Genomic DNA, 22,164 nt, shown 5'->3' with positions numbered 1-22,164 from the left:
CATCACGCGGCCGCGCACCCCTTCCAGTCTGGCCGAGGCAAGAAGATAGAAGACGCGGGAGCCAGGAGCCAGAGGTGAGTATAGGAATTTTTATTTATTATAGAGCACTAAAAACATTTTGTCTCCCTGGGGCCCAACATATAAAACAATTAATTATGGGAGTAAATGAAATAATTAATTGCGGGAGGCAGCATATGGAATAATTAATGATGGTGGGGGAAGCATATGGAATAATTAATGATGGTGAGGGAAGCATATGGAATAATTAATGATGGTGGGGGGAAGCATATGGAATAATTAATGATGGTGAGGGAAGCATATGGAATAATTAATGATGGTGGGGGGAAGCATATGGAATAATTAATGATGGTGAGGGAAGCATATGGAATAATTAATGATGGTGGGGGGAAGCATATGGAATAATTAATGATGGTGAGGGAAGCATATGGAATAATTAATGATGGTGGGGGGAAGCATATGGAATAATTAATGATGGTGGGGGGAAGCATATGGAATAATTAATGATGGTGAGGGAAGCATATGGAATAATTAATGATGGTGGGGGGAAGCATATGGAATAATTAATGATGGTGGGGGAAGCATATGGAATAATTAATGATGGTGGGGGGAAGCATATGGAATAATTAATGATGGTGGGGGAAGCATATCGAATAATTAATGATGGTGGGGGGAAGCATATGGAATAATTAATGATGGTGAGGGAAGCATATCGAATAATTAATGATGGTGGGGGGAAGCATATGGAATAATTAATGATGGTGGGGGAAGCATATCGAATAATTAATGATGGTGGGGGGAAGCATATGTAATATTTAATGATGGTGGTGGGAAGCATATGGAATAATTAATGATGGTGGGGGAAGCATATGGAATAATTAATGATGGTGGGGGAAGCATAGAAAATAATGGTGGGGGGGGCATAGGAAATAATTAATTATGAGTGGCAGTCTAGTAATTAATAGGGTGGGGGGAGGGAAACATATTCAATAATTAATGAAGAGATTATTAAATAATTAACCCAATTAAATAATTCATTGGGCCAATATATAAAATAGTTCACGAGGGGGTGCAGTATTTTAAGTAATTAATTGAGTGGGGAGCCAGTGTATTATGGATGCGGTCACATGTACCGCTAATTATATTTAAACTTTAGTCCGGCCCTCCAACGGTCTGAGAGGGACAGTGAACGGCCCCCTATGTAAAAAGTTTGGGGACCCCTGGTTTAAAGGCTGTACGTCTGTATATGGCACTGTATGTGTGTATATATCTGTGTATTATGTATATTTTCAAGTAGAAAGGGGCCCCATTTAGAAGTTTGCTATGGGGCCCTTCCTCTCCTAGGTACACCCCTGATTGGATATACATACATACAACCAGTAGGGAATTTCACCTCTGCACTAAAGAATTTACTGTAACTCAGGACCAGTACAAGGGGGGATTTACATTGTTGTGTATCCGTTTTGCATCCATTTTGGCTCCGTATCCACAAAAACAAAAGGTTTCACATTGCTTGAAAAAATAATTCCTGTTTTTCTTACCCTCATCATTGAAAAAAACTGACCTGTCATCATAGACTTCTATTTCCTTCTGTGATCCACATCCGTGAAAATACACAAGAGGTTTTTTTTTATGTTTCATTGATCATAATTACATGCCCTACCTGTAAAAGACCTATACTTTTTCCTCTAATTGCTGTGGATAATATATTTTTTAAAGGATACCTTTTTATTCCTGCTCATCCCCAAACGGTGTAAAAAAGATGGCTGCCACTTTCCTCGGTAGGACCTCAAAACCCTTGATGCTCCGATACCCATGGAGCTGTCTGTGCTTGTGCACAAGAACGCACAGCGCAGCTTTTGGCTGCTGGAGAGAGTGGACATGCGCACATCTATAACCTCGTGTGTGGCACACATGCGCGCAATCCAGAGGCTGGAGAGTATGAGCAGCAGCTGCGGAACAGAGTTCAGACCACGCATGTGTGACTGCCGCGGGAGCAACCTTGTAGAACATTACTATAAACAAGTTCTGTAGCTCACAGATCCTTAGTCCATTGGCTTTCCTAAAATTTACATAAGACTTAAGAGGTGATTTTTATGAGTAAATGCCCAAGCTTTCATACCCTACAGGGTATGAAAAGTTTAGGGGTGTTAAAATTGGTGATAGGATCCCTTTAAATTTGGGCTTGAGATTTAATGACTATTTGTTCTACCTGGTAATATATTAAACTCCACCTGTAGATGATTGTAGGGAGGGATCAGATATTTCAAATCAAAACAGTAATTTGATATAGAGGTAACAACAAACAAGTCTAAAGATATCTAAACCTAAACTACAAAGAGCATTCATGTAGGTTGAATATTAAACGAGTAAAGTAGGACACTTCAGACACCTCCCTTACCTTTAAATTCAGTATTTGTTAGCTTCTTCATGGTTTTGTGCAGGTAGCTCTGCAGTCCAGCCAGATCTTCAGGATCTTCATTGGCAACTGCTGCAAAGATCCTGTCCCTTGTGTAGACATCTTTAGGATCAATGTTGGGGGCTCTATTAACATGAAAATATTATATAGATGAAGACAGGCATCATTTAACTATTTAGGACAGGTCGTTTGTTTCTGTGGTATATAAAGTTTAATATTGTCCGGTAAAAATTGTACACACAGTTGAGTATACATTAAGGTGCTGCTACAAAATTATGAAGCACCTTAATGTACACTGTATTGTATGGGGATCTACAGGAGGTCCCTGGTCATGTGATGTCACACAGGTGCACACGGCTTTGTGTTATATTGAGCCGTACACCTGTGTGACATCACATGACCATGGACCAGGTTTTATACACAGGAAGTAAACAATGAAGCTTCCTGTTGAACGACAGCAAGCAGAGATCTAGAAAACACTTAGGAAATAACACAGAAAATATACATAGGAAAATTGTCGATATTTCCATTACATAAGCAACATCAAGTATTTGCTGAAAGTGGACAACTTTTGTAATTTTTGTAATTTATTAGCATGGAGACACACAAGGTTGTATATGAGCTGTGAACAAAACTGTTGAATAAGCTTATTGAAAATGTTTCGTCTAGTTTCCTTCCAGGCGCATTAATATAAAATAATTATAATCATTCTAGTAATCAAGTTGATAACATATATGTAAACCCACATTCACTTTAAAACCACTTGTCCAATCAATCAGTCATCACAGTAGAAAAAAATAATTATGGGGAATTACAAAGAAAAACCATAATAAAAGTAGAAGGTATCATCAGTCTTCTGTAAAAAGTACTGTGGCTGGAGGGATAGGGTCCAGGGAGGATACCTATTATTCCCTAGAAACAGCTGGTATCCTAGCTCGGTGGTTAAACTCCTGCCCTAACAAGGGCAGTCCCAATGCTGTCCCCAGTGTTGACTCAGCATAATTCATATACAAATGGGTCCTTAAAATATTATCTAATATGTAATTCGTTGTTATTTAAAATTTTGCTTCTCTTAGCAGAAAATGCTGCTGATATACAATCTTGGAACAATTAAAATGCTACTGGCCCCTTAATCAGTCTGTTGATTTCCTCCGCGCAGAGCAGACACAGGACAGAAGATGGCTGCTGGTCACATGTCCACATCTCATGTCCTGCACCATCCTGGGCAGGTCATGTGATCACCACTAAGTTTGGTTTGGGCAGGTCATGTGATCACCACTATGTTTGGTTGTAGTCGGTAGGTTGCAGTACATTCAGTAGGGCCTGTGTTTTGGTAAAATGTCATCTCAGTGAGGTAATGTGCAGAGATGGCAGTTACACATCATTACTATGGCAACAGAGCAAGAAAGTCTGTTGGGAGCAGAGGATAAGAGGGAGGAGGAGTAACTGAGAGCTAAAGGATCATGGGACATGAAGTTTGCACTGGCGGCCATCTTGGTGATAACTCCACATATTTTAGAGAGGCCATAAAATTTTGTGAATAAAAAAACCCATACTATTTAAGCTCCATTTTGTGACTAATGACATTGAGTTTTGTTATTTTCATTTATTTATAGAATTATAGGTTTTTGTATCAGACGTTCATATTCTTGGAATACCCCTTTAAGCCCTAGTTCTTACAGGTTGTAGATGCTCTGGGGAATGCAAGCACGAATGACTGACTGGTATAAGGTATGTGGCAGCTATTAGGATTGTCACTTAGCTGTCAAGATATACGTCATACTTTTGGGGCAAAAAAGTTAATGTATCACTAGGAGAGCGAAGTATTTTTGAAATATACTCGTTTCTAATGGAATCACCGATTCCCGTGTTGTTAGATTGTTTTTATTGATGAACATTAAAGGTTAGTTCTATACTATTTTGATGTTATGGCCACTGGCATGGTACTCGTTGAGTGCAAAATTGGCTGTTTATTGTGCTTATCAGTAGAGATATTCGTAATGAAAGTATAGAAGTGTGTTGACCTGTGTCTATCGCTACTAGAGCACAAACATCCTTCGTACCCCCTGTAAGTTAGGCTCTGTATGAGGAATAGGCACACACAGAAGGAGGTAAGGAGCAAAGCTTGCCTTACATAGGTGAGTCTGGTAGGTGTTACATCCAGGATTTTCAGTATGTTCAACTATAGTGGCCTACATACATCTTGTTTACTAGGAGAAGCATGAATGTGTTGACAGGTTTCCTGTAAGAGCTTATAATTAGTCGCTTCTACATTTCATATAAAATGAAAAAGGGCAAAACTAGTTTTACTTGAAAACTAGTTCCTACATAGTTCTGAAAATTTCCTACATTTGGTCATAAATATATTTTTTTACAGTTTTCCAGGAAGAGAAAGAACAAGAACTTGATGCTTTCACCAACTACTATTCCAAAATTGCTCCACTATGTTACTAGTTGGCACCTGCTAGCGCTTTCAAATTTTTCTTTTCCCTCTTTCATAAAGAATCTTTTTGACCACACCTTCTAAACTTATCGCCACCAATACAGTTGAAAGAAGGGCAAATGCACTGGGATCTCTCTGTAGAAGAAGAATAGTGGGTCCAGCAGGAGGACCTCCAAAGACATTGCAGTTCTGTCAACAGCCAATGAAATGTCGCTTTAAAACAGTATCTCTTAAGTTGCCTGGGATTGCAGGTGGATTTGGTCCTATTTTGTGAACTCTGTCCTGGGGCGATGGCCTGAGTGCCACCTCTGGGCTATAGGTTCGCCACCACTGATTTATACCATGTCCTATTGTCTGTCTATGCCTCGTTATTGTTGGGATGTGCAATATACTGTATATCACAAGTGGTGCAATCTTTTACATGCTACCAGGGATTGGTAACTAAATGTCAGTATCTATGTAATGGAATTCTAAGCCACATTTAACACTATAATATTTACATCCTGTAAGCCATTTACAGGCACAGCCCCATGAGCAAACTACATAATCCCTTGCTTTTTTTTACTACACGATTACTGAGCAGAATGTTAAGGAAACAAGAAGACAGAATGTACAGGAGCAGAATTATATATAATATATATATATATATATATATATATATATAAATATATATATATACAGCCAGTCCCCGGGTTACATACAAGATAGAGTCTGGAGGTTTGTTCTTAAGTTGAATTTGTATGTAAGTTGGAACTGTATATTTTATCATTGTATATCATTGTATTATATATAAACAGCTGTTATCAATAGAAGCTAAAAGAAACTTTTATTCCATTTTTTCAGTCTATTTGCACCTTATGTGTAATAAGGATCAAAAAGCGATCCTCCCCTAAAAGCAATTTAAAAAAAAAAACAGCTCTGGTTTTGTCTACTCAATATATATAGAACAATGTAGGTATAAAGGGTAAATACAGACCAAGTCATGTGACCCATTTTGGCTGCAACAAGTGCATATTTTTGGAGTTGCCCTGGATTCTACATTGTGAGTTTTGGAAGGGTCTTAAATCAGCACTGAAAGAGGAGGCGAAGTAGAAAACTGTAATTTATGTTTCTGTCAAAGAAATCGCACGGCACAAAGAAAACAAATAAAACCAAAGCAACAAAAATCCTTCTTCTAATATTATGTTGTCAGTTCTAAAATCATAAGAAGTTTATTGTAATGAGGATTTTTTTCTGATTTGTAAAACCATTGAGGCAAATTGAAAATCTATTAGGAAATGCTCAAGTTTTTTTTTTATACAGCTATTTTTCAGAATTATTGGTTGGTTCTTGATTAGTTGTGAATTGCAATTTAGGCAGGTGTCCATTTTGCTAAGATTTCTAGAAAATATAATTCTGTGTGCAAGTGGTTTTCAGTGGGGACAGGGCTTAGCATTGGGGTCAATCTACAGTTCAGCATTACTGGGGTCTTAGATGACTTCATTTAAGGGTCATCCGTTCCATTTAATATTTGCAGCAGGAAATTGCTTACATAAATACAGAATAAGAGCATATTCAAATATCTTTTATTGGGATTGTCCTAATATTCCAAGACTTACACAAATTTCTAATATTTGAACCAACTAGAGATGATTGTTCTTTGATGATTAATTTGTTGGTTCATAGATTCAGTACAAATCTGGCAATTTTCAGGCAGTGAATGGAATCGTAATCTTTGCAGATTCGCTTTGGAAATTTATGAATTTTGGAAAATTTATGAATTTTGGAAAAAAATGAATGAAGGAAAATAGCTTTTTATGAACAATCTTAGAGAACTAGAGGGGGTTATATACCACTTTCCAGAACTATTAGAGCAATATCGGTTCAGACCTGACATGGACCCTAAAAATTTGACGAAGCTTCTACAAATCAAATCTTAGATTAATCACTTATTTCTCATCACTCATCTCTTGTACCAAATATACCACCTTGACTTTTATTGGAGCCTTTCCAGTAGGATATTTGCGAGGGGTGGGGTTTGATAGGAATATATCTAGGGGGTACTGCATGATGAAGACAAAAAATGCTTCCTTCCAAGGAAAAAGTAAGGACACCAGGGTAAGGGCTAAGACAAAGACATGCACACTAGAAAATGACATATGGCAAAGAAACTTACTTTCCACCATTTCCTTGTGTCTGCGCCAAGAAATCAATGTTGAAGCCAATAGTTGCTGGGATTTTGTCGCTCTCTTTCTGCAGTGCAGAATCCATCGGGGGTTTCCCTTCCCTCTTTCCATCTTTTTCACCTTTCTCAAAGGCAGCAAGTGAGTCCTTGTCGTGAGCCTCTAAGGAGAACTTAGCGTTGTCTTCAGAGTCTGACATGGTGTGTGATGGAGGTGTTGAAATATATATCTAGAAGGATCCGGGTAGTCGAGCAGTCGGCATCGGTTGCTTATACCTGGGGCATAAAGCAAGGTTTAGATTAGAGAAAGATGGGACAATGACACTGCGCAGCTTTGTTTACCCACTACCTGTGAGTCACGGCACTGAACAGCAGCTGTCAGGTGTATACATAGGCAAATGAACAATACAGCAGTCTTCATAACACATTTATACTGAGAATTTAGGTTTATTTCATTGCTTATTAGACTAGCAAATTACAAAGTAACTACTTACTATTTATGTGTTTGTACTCTTCAAGAAGGCCTTTCACAAACTCCAACTCTCTGCATCCTTTAATAGGTGCCACAGCCAAGTCGGAATTATTTTTATATCCACCACCATTCCATATAATTAACATACAATTACCATACCCTATATACTCGCGTATAAGCTGACTTGAGTATAGGCCAAGGCACCTAATATTACCCCATAAAACTGGGAAAAGTATTCACTCAACTATAAGTCTCGGATGAGAAATGCATTGGTCACAGCCTCCCCCACTAATAAAATGTCCAGCAGCTTCCCCCACTAATGAAATGTCCAGCAGCCTCCCCCACTAATGAAATGTCCAGCAGCCTCCCCCACTAATCAAATTCCTAGCAGCCTCCCCTCACTAATGAAATGTCCAATGCAGCAGCCTCTCCCAATAATAAAATGCCCCATGCAGCAGCCTCTCCCAATAATGAATTGCCCCATGCAGCAGCCTCCCCAATAATGAAATGCCCCATGAACCAGCCTCCCCAATAATGAAATTCCCCATGCATGAGCCTCCCCCAATACTGAAATGCCCCATGCAGCAGCCTCCCCCAATAATGAAATGCCCCATGCACCAGCCTCCACTATAATGAAATGCCCCATGCAGCAGCCTCCCCCAATAATGAAATGCCCCATGCACCAGCCGCCCCAATAATGAAATGCCCCATGCAGCAGCCCCCCCCCAATAATGAAATGCCCCATGCAGCAGCCTCACCCTATAATAAAATGCCCCATGCAGCAGCCTTCCCCCATAATGAAATGCCCCATGAAGAAGCCCCTTGTTGAATAAAAAAATATTAACTTATATACTTAGGTCTTTTTTAAGCTTGTGAGTGTATTGCGCTGAACTTGCATCACACTCGCATCATACTCACAGCATGTGCATCCTGGACCACCTGGCCCAAATGCTGCAAACTGGAACTGAACTCAGCATGTCAGTTCAGTTCCGGTTTGCAGTGTTCGGGCCAGGTGATCCAGGCAGCACATGCTGTGAGAGTGATGTATCACACACGCCAGTGTAAAAGGGGCCTTACTCTCTGTCGCTCCTCTTCTCTCTCGTCTTCATATGTAAAATCCTGGATGTGTCCGTTGGACTTGAAATTGAGCGTTTTTGGGCCGGCGCCGGGCCAAAAACGCTCAATTTCAAGTCCAACGGACACATCCAGGATTCTTCGCTTGTGACAAGTTCTCCATATCCCGGGGAAGGAACTACCACAAGAGCGTTGGCAGCAGGAGGACAAGGAACTAAAGACATACGACTACGGGTGTTGTGCCTCATCGCACAATCTTGTCAGGTTAGCAGCTTTATGCATCACTACTAACCATCTCACCTTTTAATATACTACACTATAAGAGCGCCCTTTTCTATCCCCTTATCTCTTTCTATAGATCCAGTAGTCTTCATGTGTAGGCAGAGTCACGTCCATGCACTCTGTCCGATGATGTTATCAGTGTGTACGCGAGTTCATAGACCCAACTTTACCCTCACTGCACAGGAATATGTGAAGCCTGTGGAATTGGGCTGTAACTTGGCCCGATCCCACGGACGGCACACAGTGTAGTGGATGGGAGTCCATGTATTTCAGGGGCTTCAGATGTTCCTGTGAATGAGCAGGAAGCAACGGGGAAAAGAGGAGCTGCCAGGAGCGCCAGAGGGTAAGTTTATGAGTTTATTATTTTTATATACTCATATAAGCCGAGCAGGGCTTTTTCAGTACAAAAGTTGTGCTAAAAGACTCGCATTATACTCGTTTATATAAGGTATACGATAATTTGTTTTGTCTCTCTACTGCTAGTTGAGCAGTGCCATGACCTTCTGACAAAAAAGAACTGAATTTACAATGTTTTAAGGTAGTTCAGTACCTAATATACTAATTACACTCTCTCCTGCCAAATGGATAGCCCTGGGACAGGTTCAACCATTTGACACTAGGGATCTGATAATAATGACATAACTTGCTTGGAAAATGTGAGAGAAAATTCGAACAATTCTGGAATTAGTGGTGTGTCAGCTTGTTGGGTTTGGTTTGGATGCATTTAAAACAACATGTAACTTGTCTGTGCTGCAGACTGCTCAGCTTTCCGCCCTCACCTTTGTGCTACAACAGCTTCCCCTCCTCCTGCTCCTTTACAGAGCTCACAGCCTGGTGAGCTGACATCAGTGGGAGAGGGAGGAGCTGCACAGGAGCACAAAGGTGAAGGCTGAGAGCTGAGGAGTCTGCAGCACAGACAAGTCACATGTTGTTTTTTGAAATGCATCCAAGCCAAAGCACTGTGCAGGAGCACTTCCCCTTCCCACTGTGTGAGATAACAGCATGCAGAGGGAGAAGGTAAGTATAGAGGTAGCAGGGGGACAGGGGAATGTTTATGCACAGTGTAACAGCCTGTGAAGCTCCAGCATGGAGGGGCTCTGGTAATAACCCCCCTAAGCGCTCATTAACATATTTTTAAACCTTGATTTTTAAATAAGGCAATGGATAACAAATATTAGATTACCACAATCACAGTGTCTGGATCTATCTGGAGTAAGTGCCCTTGATTTCTCATGCTTGATTTTTTATTTAAAGGATGCAAAGAGTTGGAGTTGGTGTAGATGGTGAAGGGTCCTTTTTAAAGGGATTTTCCAACCTGTTTCCCTAATGGGTCACCTAAAGGTAAGTAACTGTCAGAGTCCTGCTAATAGTAAAATGACAGGGCATGTGTCCTAGTTGCTGGGTGCTGGGTATGAGCCTCATATTGAGATCTTCTGTGTGACTAAACAGACACCTGTTCATTTGAGTTGACAGCTCCCATTTTTCCGACAGGGACCCCATTGCTTTGAAATAGCTGCTATAACAAAAGCTGATATGTAAGGGATAGCGAACCAATGGTTCCTATCATCTTTAACATAGCCCTTTCCAGCTTCAGCACTTAGTGTTCACATTTGTAGAAAAAATTATAATGAACTCAAAGATGGGAATTTAATGTGGATCACTGGCCCGACTGTACCATCCGAAACTTCTGCCTCTTATTATCACCATGTGCAAAAAATAATACATATATATTTTGGCACTCATATACTATTACACATATGGTACTTCTGTGCTTCACATTAATATATTACAGCGTAGAAGTCAACAACCAGTAGAAAACACCAAAGTCGTATCCTATGACACATGTAATAAATCCCACGTTAGGCATCTAATAAAATTATTCAGATAATTGCAACTAATATACTAGTAAGAAAAATATGGGGGGATTTAGAAATTCTTTTAATGAGAACCCACAGAAACAAACACCTCGAAAGCAGATGGTTTCCCAAACTTCCTAATGCAGTAAAAGTGACATCATGTTCTGCTGCCCTTTGACCTTTTCATCTGACAGGATGTTGTCATGAGTCCATTCGGTAGTACTAACAGATGAGGTCATTGTCTCTGAGAAGTAATGAATCAGTTGCCAATATGGAAACCTGAACTTTTTCCAAACTTGTACAGAGCAGGATACACAGGCAGAGGTTGTGATCGTGTGATCATACTTGTGGCTCTATTCCACATTGTCTTTTTTTTTATGGAAAAACTAGCTCAAAGGAAATGTGGTATTTTCCCTATTGTACAAGCCAGACAGATTGTAATTGCTATGTTGGTATCAACCCAGTTGGCTCCTAGCTAGAACTTCTAATCTTTTGTGCTAGTCTTTATATCTAGGCTCCGTTGGGGGAAAGTAATCGCTACTTGGACAAAGGGGATGTGGAGATCCCAGATTTTGACTTAAAGGAAATTTACCGTCTGGAAACTACTTTTTTTTAGGCAGATAACTCATGTGTGGCTCATCGGTGGGGATCTTTAATCATTTCTTAGAGAGCAGGCTATCTTGTTTAAAAGTCTGTGTGATTTTGCAATTTACTTTCAAAGGCTACTCAGGGCGTGGAGTAGCCTTTGTGAACTCCGGGGGCTAAGACTACTCCACGCTTCGATTAGCCTTTGTAATGCTGTCCTCTGCGCGTCTGGGATCGTGACGGCACAGACCACGCAAGAGCAGTCTCTTCAGCCAGGGTTGGTGCCAGAAGGAGCTTCGGCGCATGCTCCCAGTTCCTGGCTTCTGCGCATGCTCCTGTCTCATGGTTCATGTCACGGCATGGAGGTAATTTGCATAATCATATGTTAAACTTTATAACACAATAGGCTGCTCTAAAAGATTCCCAGCAATGAGCCGCACATGGGTTATCTGCCTCTGGGACTATTGAAAAAAGTTGTTTCCAGACAGTAGATTTCCTTTAAGATAAGAAAAGCTTGTGGGTCACTTCTCAGTGTTTCCTTTTCACTGTTTTTAGTAAATCTGCAACAATTTTTTTTTTACATAGTATATGTCATAAATGACTTATAGGTGTGGATCTCGCTTATGGGACCTGCACCTTTCTGGAGATCTCTTGACCCTGGTCTCACTGAGTAAGCAGCCTTGGGTATTATTATCGCTCCGATTGACTTGAATGGAGAAGGAGTGGTCATTTCTGACCACCACTATGTTCTCATAGATACTAAGATGGGGTTCAGCTCTATCCCCACTCCTGAGGATATGTCATAAATACTGAAGATGGATAAACCCATTTACACTTTGTTATAATTTCACTAAAGACATTAATATGGTTCTCATCGCTAGAACCTCTGTCTATGATCAGCCCTCTCCTTCTCTGGTAGATCCAGCTTTTTCTTATGCTACTTAAATGAGGAAATGTTTGCCAAATTATTTTAAAGAAGGATTTGTTCTTAGGAGACAATTCCTTTAAGAAGGACTTGTTATCCATTGTTGGAATCAATGTATGCAAATCATCATCATATGGAAATAAATCCATAAAAATCCCGTCCAATATGAGAAAAATTAGACTTGCCAAATATTTTATTTATAGTGAATTTTCTCAAAAAATATTATTTTTTTATGATTCTGAAGAGACTGTTAATTATAATTATGTTAGAAAACTAGATATACTAATTAAGTGTCATATATTTAGTGCTTTAGCACATGGCTTGTAAAGAACAAATAAAAGTAGGCACATAAGAGACCAATGAGAAACTAAATTATAGGACAGACTGCCATAAAAGGCAATAAATTATATAAATTATATGAGTATTTGGCAAGTGGGTTGTACCAGTTGAGGGTGTGTCTCTTTACTGTACGACACGATCAGCAATCAGGTAATGTATGGACAGTATCAGAATATTCATGGACGCACCTCCTACTGGTAACACCCACTTGGCAAACTGCTTATAAATTAAAGGACACCTACAATCAGTCCAAGAAGGTGAAACGGGGGGGGGGGGGGCACTATCACTTCATCTCCTGTTTGCTTTCTGTCAGGGTAATCTTTAAGAATGACCGGGACCAAACAGCAGAACAATTGGTGGTGCTCGGGACCAGGGCCGCATCTGCCATGAGGCGAGATGAAAATCTGGCCTCAGGCGGCAGAATGCGGGTCCCTGTAAAGGGCGGCGAAATTTGCCGCTCTAAAGTGGGCGATTCGGGCGTCCATTAACGCCCGAATCGCCCACCAGCTAAATAAATCGCGCCTGTCTCTTTAAGACACAGACGCGATTTATATGCGGAGCGACGCAGCGCCTTTCCGGCAGCTGCGTCGCTCTGTTCTAAGCAGTGACACAGGCGTCATGACGTCACGCGCCTGTGTCACTGTGCGGAGCCGCACTGAGAGAGCAGCTGCCTGCAGGTGAGTATGATTTTATTATTTTTCATGTACTTTAATTAAATGTGGGGAGGTTTCATGTTATACTGGGAGGTGGGGGTACTATATGGGGATAGAAAACGTTTAATACTGGGGGGGGGAGACGCTATAGATATCATATGGGGCCATAATTATTTTATACTAGGGGTGGGGGGAATGCTATATATATTATTTGGGGCCATAATTATTTTATACTGGGGGGGATGCTATATGTATTATTTGGGGCCATAATTATTTTATACTGGGGGGGGGATGCTATATGTATTATTTGGGGCCATAATTATTTTATACTAGGGGGGGGGGATGCTATATATATTATTTGGGGCCATAATTATTTTATACTGGGGGGGGGATGCTGTATGTATTATTTGGGGCCATAATTATTTTATACTGGGGGGGTGCTATATATATTATTTGGGGCTATAATTATTTTATACTGGGGGGATGCTATATATATTATATGGGGCCTAATTATTTTATACTGGGGGGGATGCTATATATTATATATCACTATATCACTAAGCTGGGGGGATGTATATGGGATACAGTATATTACTAAGCTAGGGGGGCTGTATATGTGGGGCAAGATTTTATTTAAGCTGTAGGGGATCTGTATATGGGAGCTGTATATAATTTAATTGGGTGGTGAATAACGAGGCCTTTAAATATATGAGAGCAGGGATATATAAAAATAAATGTATTATATATTTATATATATATATTCATTATTGGGTGCTATATACTTATTAGTTATAGGATACAGATTACTTTGCATCATGTAAACCAAATGTTGGGGGGGGGCAGGGTCTGTATTAATAAATTGGGGGTGTTGTATATTGATTGGTGCTGTACCTGCTATAATTCCAGTAGACTAATATATATATATAATGAAGGGATGTGTTATATGTGGGGAGAGTGCGGTCAGATGTGTTGTGAGGGGTATATATTATTTAGGAGCACAGTGTTGTTATCTAGGAGACTTTATACTGTAAGTGACTGTGGTATTTTTAGGGACGCCGGGTGGAGATGCTGCACGGAGCTGAAGATATCCGGCTGTGAATTCAGCTGTGATACGTCATGGATTGGAGAACCCGGAATAAAGTCCTCCTGATGGAAGAGATTGTCATCTATAAGGTACTAGATGCCACTAATGACTCCCAGATCCTGTAGTCAGTCACACAGTGTCAGGGAGCTGTCTGTAGGGTTGTTAATTGTTAGTAAAGTTTAAGGATTTACTTAACAGGGAGCGGGGGGGGGCAGCATTTTAATATTCGCCTCAGGCAGCAAATATGCTAGAATCGGCCCTGCTCGGGACACCTAGCAGCGTAAGACACTCAGTAAAACTTGATTATGAAGAAAAAAGGTACAGCACTCACCAATAAAAGCAGCCCAATTTATTTCATTCAGCAGTACCACAGGGGGTTTCAAGCGACAGCTGTTTCACGCCTTCCGGCGCTTTCTCTGGACATAATGCTGGACATCTACCATCAGTGAAACTGGTAGTAGATGTCCTTTAAGAATACTGGGCGCCAATGCGAAATCCGTATGAACATGCAGTAATGAGGCCGCCTAAATCCGCTATAAGTCTGCAGGAAAAGGCACGTCACAGTAAGTCCCGAGTCCTGCTGCTGGCAGGTCACATGACCCAAGGCTCCTACACACTGTGGAGAATGATTATCAGGTTAAGTCCATTATTGGTGACCCTATTAGGGTCTTGTACGTACCCTGGTAAACATTCTTATTAATGACCAACCCATTTAAGTTTATCTGCTGCATACATTTTAAGAAGTAACAGCAAAGAAACTGCAAACCCCTGAGTTATTAAAAAAACGGAAGAATGGAAAGATTAATCAAGTTCTCTATAAATAGGAATTTTTCTGTGTCTTCTCTGATGAGAAGCATTTTTTCAAGAAGGTTCTCCATACAGTATGACACTAGAACAGATAGAAAAGTACCACATAGGAGAAACAGCAGCATGTAAAGCAAGAGGAAAGCAAATACTTGATAGAAAAATGATTTAATGTCTGCAGAATCACCGCACCTTTTGTGCAAAATTCTCATTTCACTTTCCAAATCAGCTGCGCACATTTTCCATGCATGCAGGTCACATGAATGTTTTCCTAAAAGGTCAGTGACTCCGTCCTTTCCTGTGCCATAGATGGGTTGTCTGGCATGGAATGGAAAGTATCCAGTAAGGTGTGTGACATGTACATTCATTGTTTTCTTTCCATTATCCATCATCGTTAGATATTTTACACATATGGATAATAGCATCCAGAAAAAAAGTCATAAATATGTTATCTCTACAGAGGATGGCACAGATGTGTCACATGGGATCAGTCCTGGCAGAAGGTGAAAAGCTCAATTCCTGTTTGACTTAAATATAAATTTTCTCACGTCTGACACTGAATACTCTTTTACTTTTTTGTGTGTCCCGCAGGGGCAGGCTGCAAGTGTTAGAGTTCCCTATACAATATTGCTTACAGGACCCTTCGTTATGATTACTTTTTAAGACTCTGTGGGGGTCATTTATCTTATGTCTGTTTGTTTTGTCTTTTTTCCATCTGCTTCTTTGATTTATCAATCTCACTTTTTCCTTGTGTTAAAAGGGTTTTTTTTTCAGATCCCTTTTTGAGACATTTGTTACAAATGTCACAAAAATGTCACACAAATGTCTCAAGTCACTTATTTCCATTTTCTATGTTTTCCTTAAGTATGGTTTCGTCTGAAGTTTTTTGCTCCAAAAAAAGTCGCACATTTTAGACAATTTGACATGATAAATGTCATTTGCAACATTTAGCACATCTGGAATAGAAGATAAATGTGTCTTACTGACGAAAAACAAATGTCCCGCTGACATTCCTAAATGTCCCCAAAAAGGTGCACAAATTGCAATACGCCAAAAAATGACTCAAAAAAGACAGAAAAAAACAGGAAGAAAAATAAAGATAAATGACCCCCATGACTAGCCTTCTCAATATTTCTCTTCTCACCTTTCCACATTTCCCTCATAGTGGCTGCCGGAAGGAAAATGTGAAGCTACCAGAACCCTCCCCAATGATAAGCACCAATTAAAGTAGAGCAAGGGGCTTGTATTCAATGTGAGGGTCTTGGAATAATACTTTTAGCAGTTTATGGACAGTTCCCAGAAAATACCCCAGTGCACATTGCAAAACTTTTAAAAGAAAGAAAAAGTTGAAGTTGAGAAAATAAAAAGTAAAATTCCACATGTTTTCTAACCATATATTAGTTTGGCACATGCCGGGATACATTAAGAATCATACAGAGAAAGGGGAATGAACTATTATCTTTGTCTACACTCAGAAACACATGGAAACTGAGTTCAGCGGAAAAAGCCTTCACCATTGGCAAAAATCCAGAGGAGGACTCTGGATTCTTTGCTATTTTTAAGGCTTGGCTGGAAAGAAATATGAAGTCTCACTGTGGGTCTTCTCCTTATAAGTCTTAATTCTCCTTTAGAACATCAGGATAGACATCTTTATGATTATATTCAATACTGTTACCTAATTTGGTAGAACAAACCAAGCGAAAAATCAATACATATTTATCATTGCATAAATAATGTATAATTAAAAAAAGTTGAATTTTGTTAATATAATTACTCCCTAAAGGGAAGCCTTTGTTAGACAAGAACAAGAACATAATTTTAAAACCTAACCCCACTGAAAACCAGAAAACTTAATTCTAGTAGCCGCTCCACATGACTCTCTAAAAGGTGACATTGGTTAACATTTGTCTTGTGTTGTCTTTATATAGAAGATGCTGTGGCTGTTGATTGCAGTTTATGGGGGTTTGTTTTTTTCTATTAGGAAAGACCCTCCTCTTTAAGGCAGTGGTGGAACTTGGAGGACTGGTGCTCATTCGTTTGAATGAATAGCATGCAATTCCACATTGCTCCCGTAGTGGCCACCACCAGAAATATGTAGCCACCAGCATTTTCCAGTAAAAACAACTGATTACTAGGGATTGCAGCTCCTGTGGGTGTAACACCATAGAACGAAGCTGTCAAAAATGAATTGAAAGCAGACAATTTTTATCACTTCCATAGGCTAGAATGTGGAGTGTCTCAAAGGCGTGGTCAACTATCCAGTCTACTCTATCCTATCTTCATAGCTATGCCCAGCAAATGAGGTCATAGATCACATGAGTTATAACTATACAAAATCACATAATGATGGTATATCCTATAACAATGTTTTACATATTGCCCATGGGAAATCCCTTTAACAATTGTACATGGCAGTAATATGAGAATATACAGAAATTCAGTGTAATCTAACCAAGCTTTTGCAATAAATGGAGAAAAGGGACATAATATCATGTTTCACTGTTACAAAATGGCACAGCCATTATAGCCCAGACTGTGCAGATCTAAAATCTGCTCTGAAAATGGCTGCTGAGGGTGCAGGAGGTATTGAAAAACACAACCAGTAGAGCTAATAACACATAAGAAGATATCCTACTAAAGAGTCATGTAACATTGGGGACCTGGGGACAGGTATGAACATATTCCTAGTGGAAACAATAGATAGATAGATAGATAGATAGATAGATAGATAGATAGATAGATAGATAGATAGATACATAGATACATAGATACTAGATCAATAGATAGATAGATACATAGATACATAGATAGATAGATACTAGATCAATAGATAGATAGATACATAGATACATAGATAGATGGATACTAGATCAATAGATAGATAGATAGATAGATAGATAGATAGATAGATAGATGGATAGATACTGGATAGATACTGGATAGAAGATTGATAGATAGATACTCGATCAATAGATAGATAGATGATAAATCGTTGATTCATAGATAGATAGACAGTTAGACAGTTAGATAGATAGATAGATAGATAGATAGATACATACATACATACATACATACATACATACATACATAGATGGATCAATAGATAGATAGATAGATGGATAGATGGATAGATACTGGATAGATAGATATTAGAGATAGATAGATACTAGATAGATAGATAGTTATATAAATAGATAGATAAATATATAGATTATAATATCAAATTATATAGCATTATAGCAAATGTGTCAAATCCTACAGTCAGTATTTTCTGCAGTAAAGTCAAATGCTTCTTCTCATGTAAAAAATGACCAGAAACAGACCCTAACAGATATGACAAAGCTTTTCCAGTCAGATTTTGGCAAGTCGTCACAAGTCCTAAAGCCTCCAGTTATGAAGGCATCCAGTACCCTCACATACTTCACTGACTTTACATGATCTGTATTTGTAAAAAATGACATTCTTGCACCAAGAAAACAACTCAATCCATAAATAGAGCTTATAAAAGACAAAAACTACCGAATTCTCATCTAACTCAAGTACATACATGTATAAGAGTTTTATGTGACATTATTTCTCATGACACTGGACAATTATCAGACTATTTCCTGTGGGAACCAACATTAAATGTTTCTTTTTCCCATGCAGATAATCCAAGCTCCTAAAATCTCCCCCACTGCTGCTCTGCAAAGATCCAGCTGACCATATTGTAAAAGCAGAAATTCCTATGTATAAACCTAAACGTAGCAAGTATAACTAAAACCCAAGACACACCCTAGTTTCTATCCTAGAAGGCAAGAGTAAGAGCTGGTGCCTTACATATGGAACCTATTAGACTTTCCACTAGAATAAAATACTCTTACAAATTTAACAATAGAGGTAACAAAACCAATTCTGGGTACAGTACCTACATAGACAACTTAATATAGCCATATTGTGAGGACTAGACAAACATTTGCATCTATTCTAAAGGTTAGATCTTTGCTACATCTTTTCATAAGAGCAGTCATGAGTTTCTAAGACTGATATTTTTAATATCTAAGAGACTTTACCCAGACACAGGATCTGAAAAAAAAACCCTGAAGATCTTTATATTCTTCCTTCTACCCCATATACAGCTGATTATTCTACAGAAATTGGCAATTCTTTAATAACAACCATCTCATCTTTTCCTGAAAACCTCTAAATATGAATATATTCTCCCTATCCCTTTCCCCAGCTCCATTATAAACTACATCAGCTTGCCTCAGTCTTAAATTTTCAGCTGTAGCTGATGAGAACAGGTAGAACAGTCATTACTAAAACACTAGAAAAAGGAATAAAATATCCACTTACTGTGTAGAACAGAAGGTCTCCTGGTAGATGAAGCCACCAAACAAGTAGAAAGTGACACCACTGATCAAGTCCTATGTGCAATGTTAAGTCACAGATGAAGCTCCAATGCAGAGCTATAGAAGCCTTAGCACACTCCTGTGCCTAAAATCCCATCTACAAGCCTTTGCATGCCATTGGATGGACTGTCTGTCTTTATAAGTCACGTTGTAAGAGGTTAACCCTGTGTGCTGAGGAGGGAAGTGGTGGATAGATGGAGGAATATTAACTTTTAGCAGCATTTTTGATGTGTAGATACTTTTTAGCTCCTATATAACCACTATATTGACCCTATATATGAACTTTGTAGCCTAGGAAGACTTCCCTGACACCAAGCTTTACACCCAGTCCCTTCTGTAAAACCCCTCTTACCCCTCCCATGTTACAGCTGAGTGCCCCCTTTTCTTCTAGCTCACACAATCCCTCCCTTTCTTCTCTCTCTGTTCCTCCATTGTGCTCTCTTCTCCTCCAGAGTTCTTTGCAGAGTTACTTTGTTACTTTTCTTCACTCTTGTATCTGTAAACTGTATACAGTAACCTTGAGTTACAGTTTTTGTTACTTTGTTGCTATAATATATCAAATAAACACTTGTAGAAAAAAGCTGGTCTGCTGTTATAGATATAGCTAGATATATTTCCTGGGTTGCTGAACCACCCAGGGTGTGCTGGGCTCTGAGATAAGAGCACACCCAACATGACCACAGAAGTCACAAAATGAGGAACTGGGGAGGATGCAGCTGACACCATGAACTGTACTGTCACAGTGACCTCCATACTGACAGATGAGCAGTCCTATAGCATATAGGTCAATCTAACATATTGGATTAGCAAAATCACATCTGATCTAGTAAATAATGTATAGAATAACATTAGGATATGTAGTTTTGAGTCAAAATTCTCAAAACTAACTTTTCCCATTAACTGGACTATCTATACATAAGACTATTCTATAAAATAACAGACCGGGAGTGAATAATGATGGAGATGCTTTATTGTGAGCCTTCTTGTCTTCTACTTACATAAAGAATATCCACTTGTGATCTGGAGTTTATTCCATTAAATTCATTGTCCAACTCTTGACTGTTCCCTCTCCAGTGCTGAAATAGTAGCAGAGTCTTATTGCTTCACATTGCAGCCTTGCCCATAGTCACATAGTGATATAATACCACCATACAGGTAATAGACTGGTCCTTCCTGATAGAAAAGTTCCACTAATCCGTGACATCAGTGGCCATTATAAGTGCAGCATCCTCCTTCCCTGTGATGCCAGGTCTGCGCTGTACTGTCTTCTCTTACAGAATGAGCAGGAAGTTCTGTACAGAAATGATGCACAACTGAGCACCCAGCAAAATAAGAGAACTGACACCAGAAAGGAGGGGGATGGAGCAGATCCTCATCGCTGGAGCCTTATTGTTACAAGTTTACATCATGTCCTTGTGTTCAGATTGTGTCTAGACTCATTCTCACTTTGTATGTAGCTGCTTACGTGGGGCTGCACCTGACATGTTTGTCGATGGAGAGCAATTAGATCATTTTCTTTAATCATAATATTTGATCTCATAATAAGGTATAGGAAATCCTGATGAAAGAGTTAATGTGTTAGACGTCATCTATTCACGGTAAGACATGCTTAGATATACATTGTATAAGGGTTACAGGTATCAGTACTACCAGTATACGGGGAGATGAATACATTGTCCAGGAAACTAAATGTATAAACTGTGATAAATTCATGAAAGTAGATGCATTGCTTATTACATTCACGATGACACACTTGATCTATTTTTATACATTTCTCTTCCTTACAGAAATTCATAAATGGCATACATCTACACTAATATACTGTAACATGCAACAGCACATGTCGTCTATGAATAGTGTAAGCGTCCTGATCATGCCCCTTTTCTAGAAACTTAATCTAGTGGTAAAACAACACAAAATCTAATCCAGTGGGCCCAATACAAAATCAGTAAAGACCCCTCCATCTACAGAATATCTAATATAGTACTGGTTACTTTGTATGGGGAAGAGGCACCTTATGGGCTCCCAAATAACTCCTGGACTTGGTTGCGTCCGCACATTCCACATCGCCTCGAGTTATACCCCTGAATCTGATCTAAAATACCAAATAAATTTGTCACATATCATGTGTGACATGACTTATAACCAGATAACCATACTGAAATAAGATTTAAAGGGGTTCTCCCGTCATAGCAAGTTAGGCCCCATCCACAGAGAATAGACTAACCTGCTGATCCAGTTGTCTGTTCTACTCCTGTTGTACTCCAGATGATCTGAACAGCTAGTCGCACATGCGCTGTCTGCTATATTCATCTCTATAGCGCTTAAAAAGATTGGCGACTACGGTACTTGGCTATCTTCTTCAGCGCCATAGAGATGACCTAAACAGCCGGCGCATTCTTAGGTTATCTGGAGCTCAACAGAGCTACAAAGGGCGCTTGTTAGGCTCTATCCACAGGACTATGACTGGAGAACCCCTTTAATGGCGCAGAAAGACATGTTAAAGATTTCTACATCTGTATAAAACTATTACCTAGTTTACTCACGCCTTACAGGAAAGATAATGACTTCACTTAATTATTTGGGCACTTAGTGATACACTGTAAAGATGGGGGCATCCTTAGAAGGCATTACACAGCTTAGCAACTTATCTACTGC

General features: G+C 39.4%; 1 protein-coding gene and 1 long non-coding RNA gene across 3 annotated transcripts in view; one reads left to right on the top strand and one right to left on the bottom strand.

Annotated features, from left to right (window-relative positions):
- LOC140119407 (transient receptor potential cation channel subfamily V member 1-like) overlaps positions 1-20,806 on the bottom strand; it is a 45,941-nt gene extending 25,135 nt beyond the window's left edge. Inside the window, exons 1-4 of one of the 2 annotated variants that reach the window (XM_072138405.1) lie at positions 20,505-20,806; positions 19,451-19,677; positions 7,036-7,317; positions 2,420-2,562 (exon numbers count right to left, since the gene is read on the bottom strand). In XM_072138405.1, the coding sequence (XP_071994506.1) occupies positions 2,420-2,562; positions 7,036-7,241 (349 nt within the window). In that variant the 5' untranslated portion in view covers positions 7,242-7,317; positions 19,451-19,677; positions 20,505-20,806. The remainder of the gene's footprint in view (positions 1-2,419; positions 2,563-7,035; positions 7,318-19,450; positions 19,678-20,504) is intronic. The other variant, XM_072138406.1, reaches the window with a different exon arrangement.
- On the top strand, positions 15,368-21,192 carry LOC140119408 (uncharacterized). Its single transcript, XR_011853368.1, has 3 exons — positions 15,368-15,462; positions 16,281-16,367; positions 20,784-21,192. It is a non-coding gene; the product is annotated as an uncharacterized lncRNA (long non-coding RNA).
- Positions 21,193-22,164: the final 972 nt, after the last annotated feature.

This window comes from Engystomops pustulosus, chromosome 2 (assembly GCF_040894005.1).
Source record: "Engystomops pustulosus chromosome 2, aEngPut4.maternal, whole genome shotgun sequence".
Taxonomy (NCBI): Eukaryota; Metazoa; Chordata; class Amphibia; order Anura; family Leptodactylidae; genus Engystomops; species Engystomops pustulosus.
The sequence above is the reverse complement of the archived record's forward strand: the minus strand, read 5'-3'. Positions and strand labels throughout refer to the sequence as shown.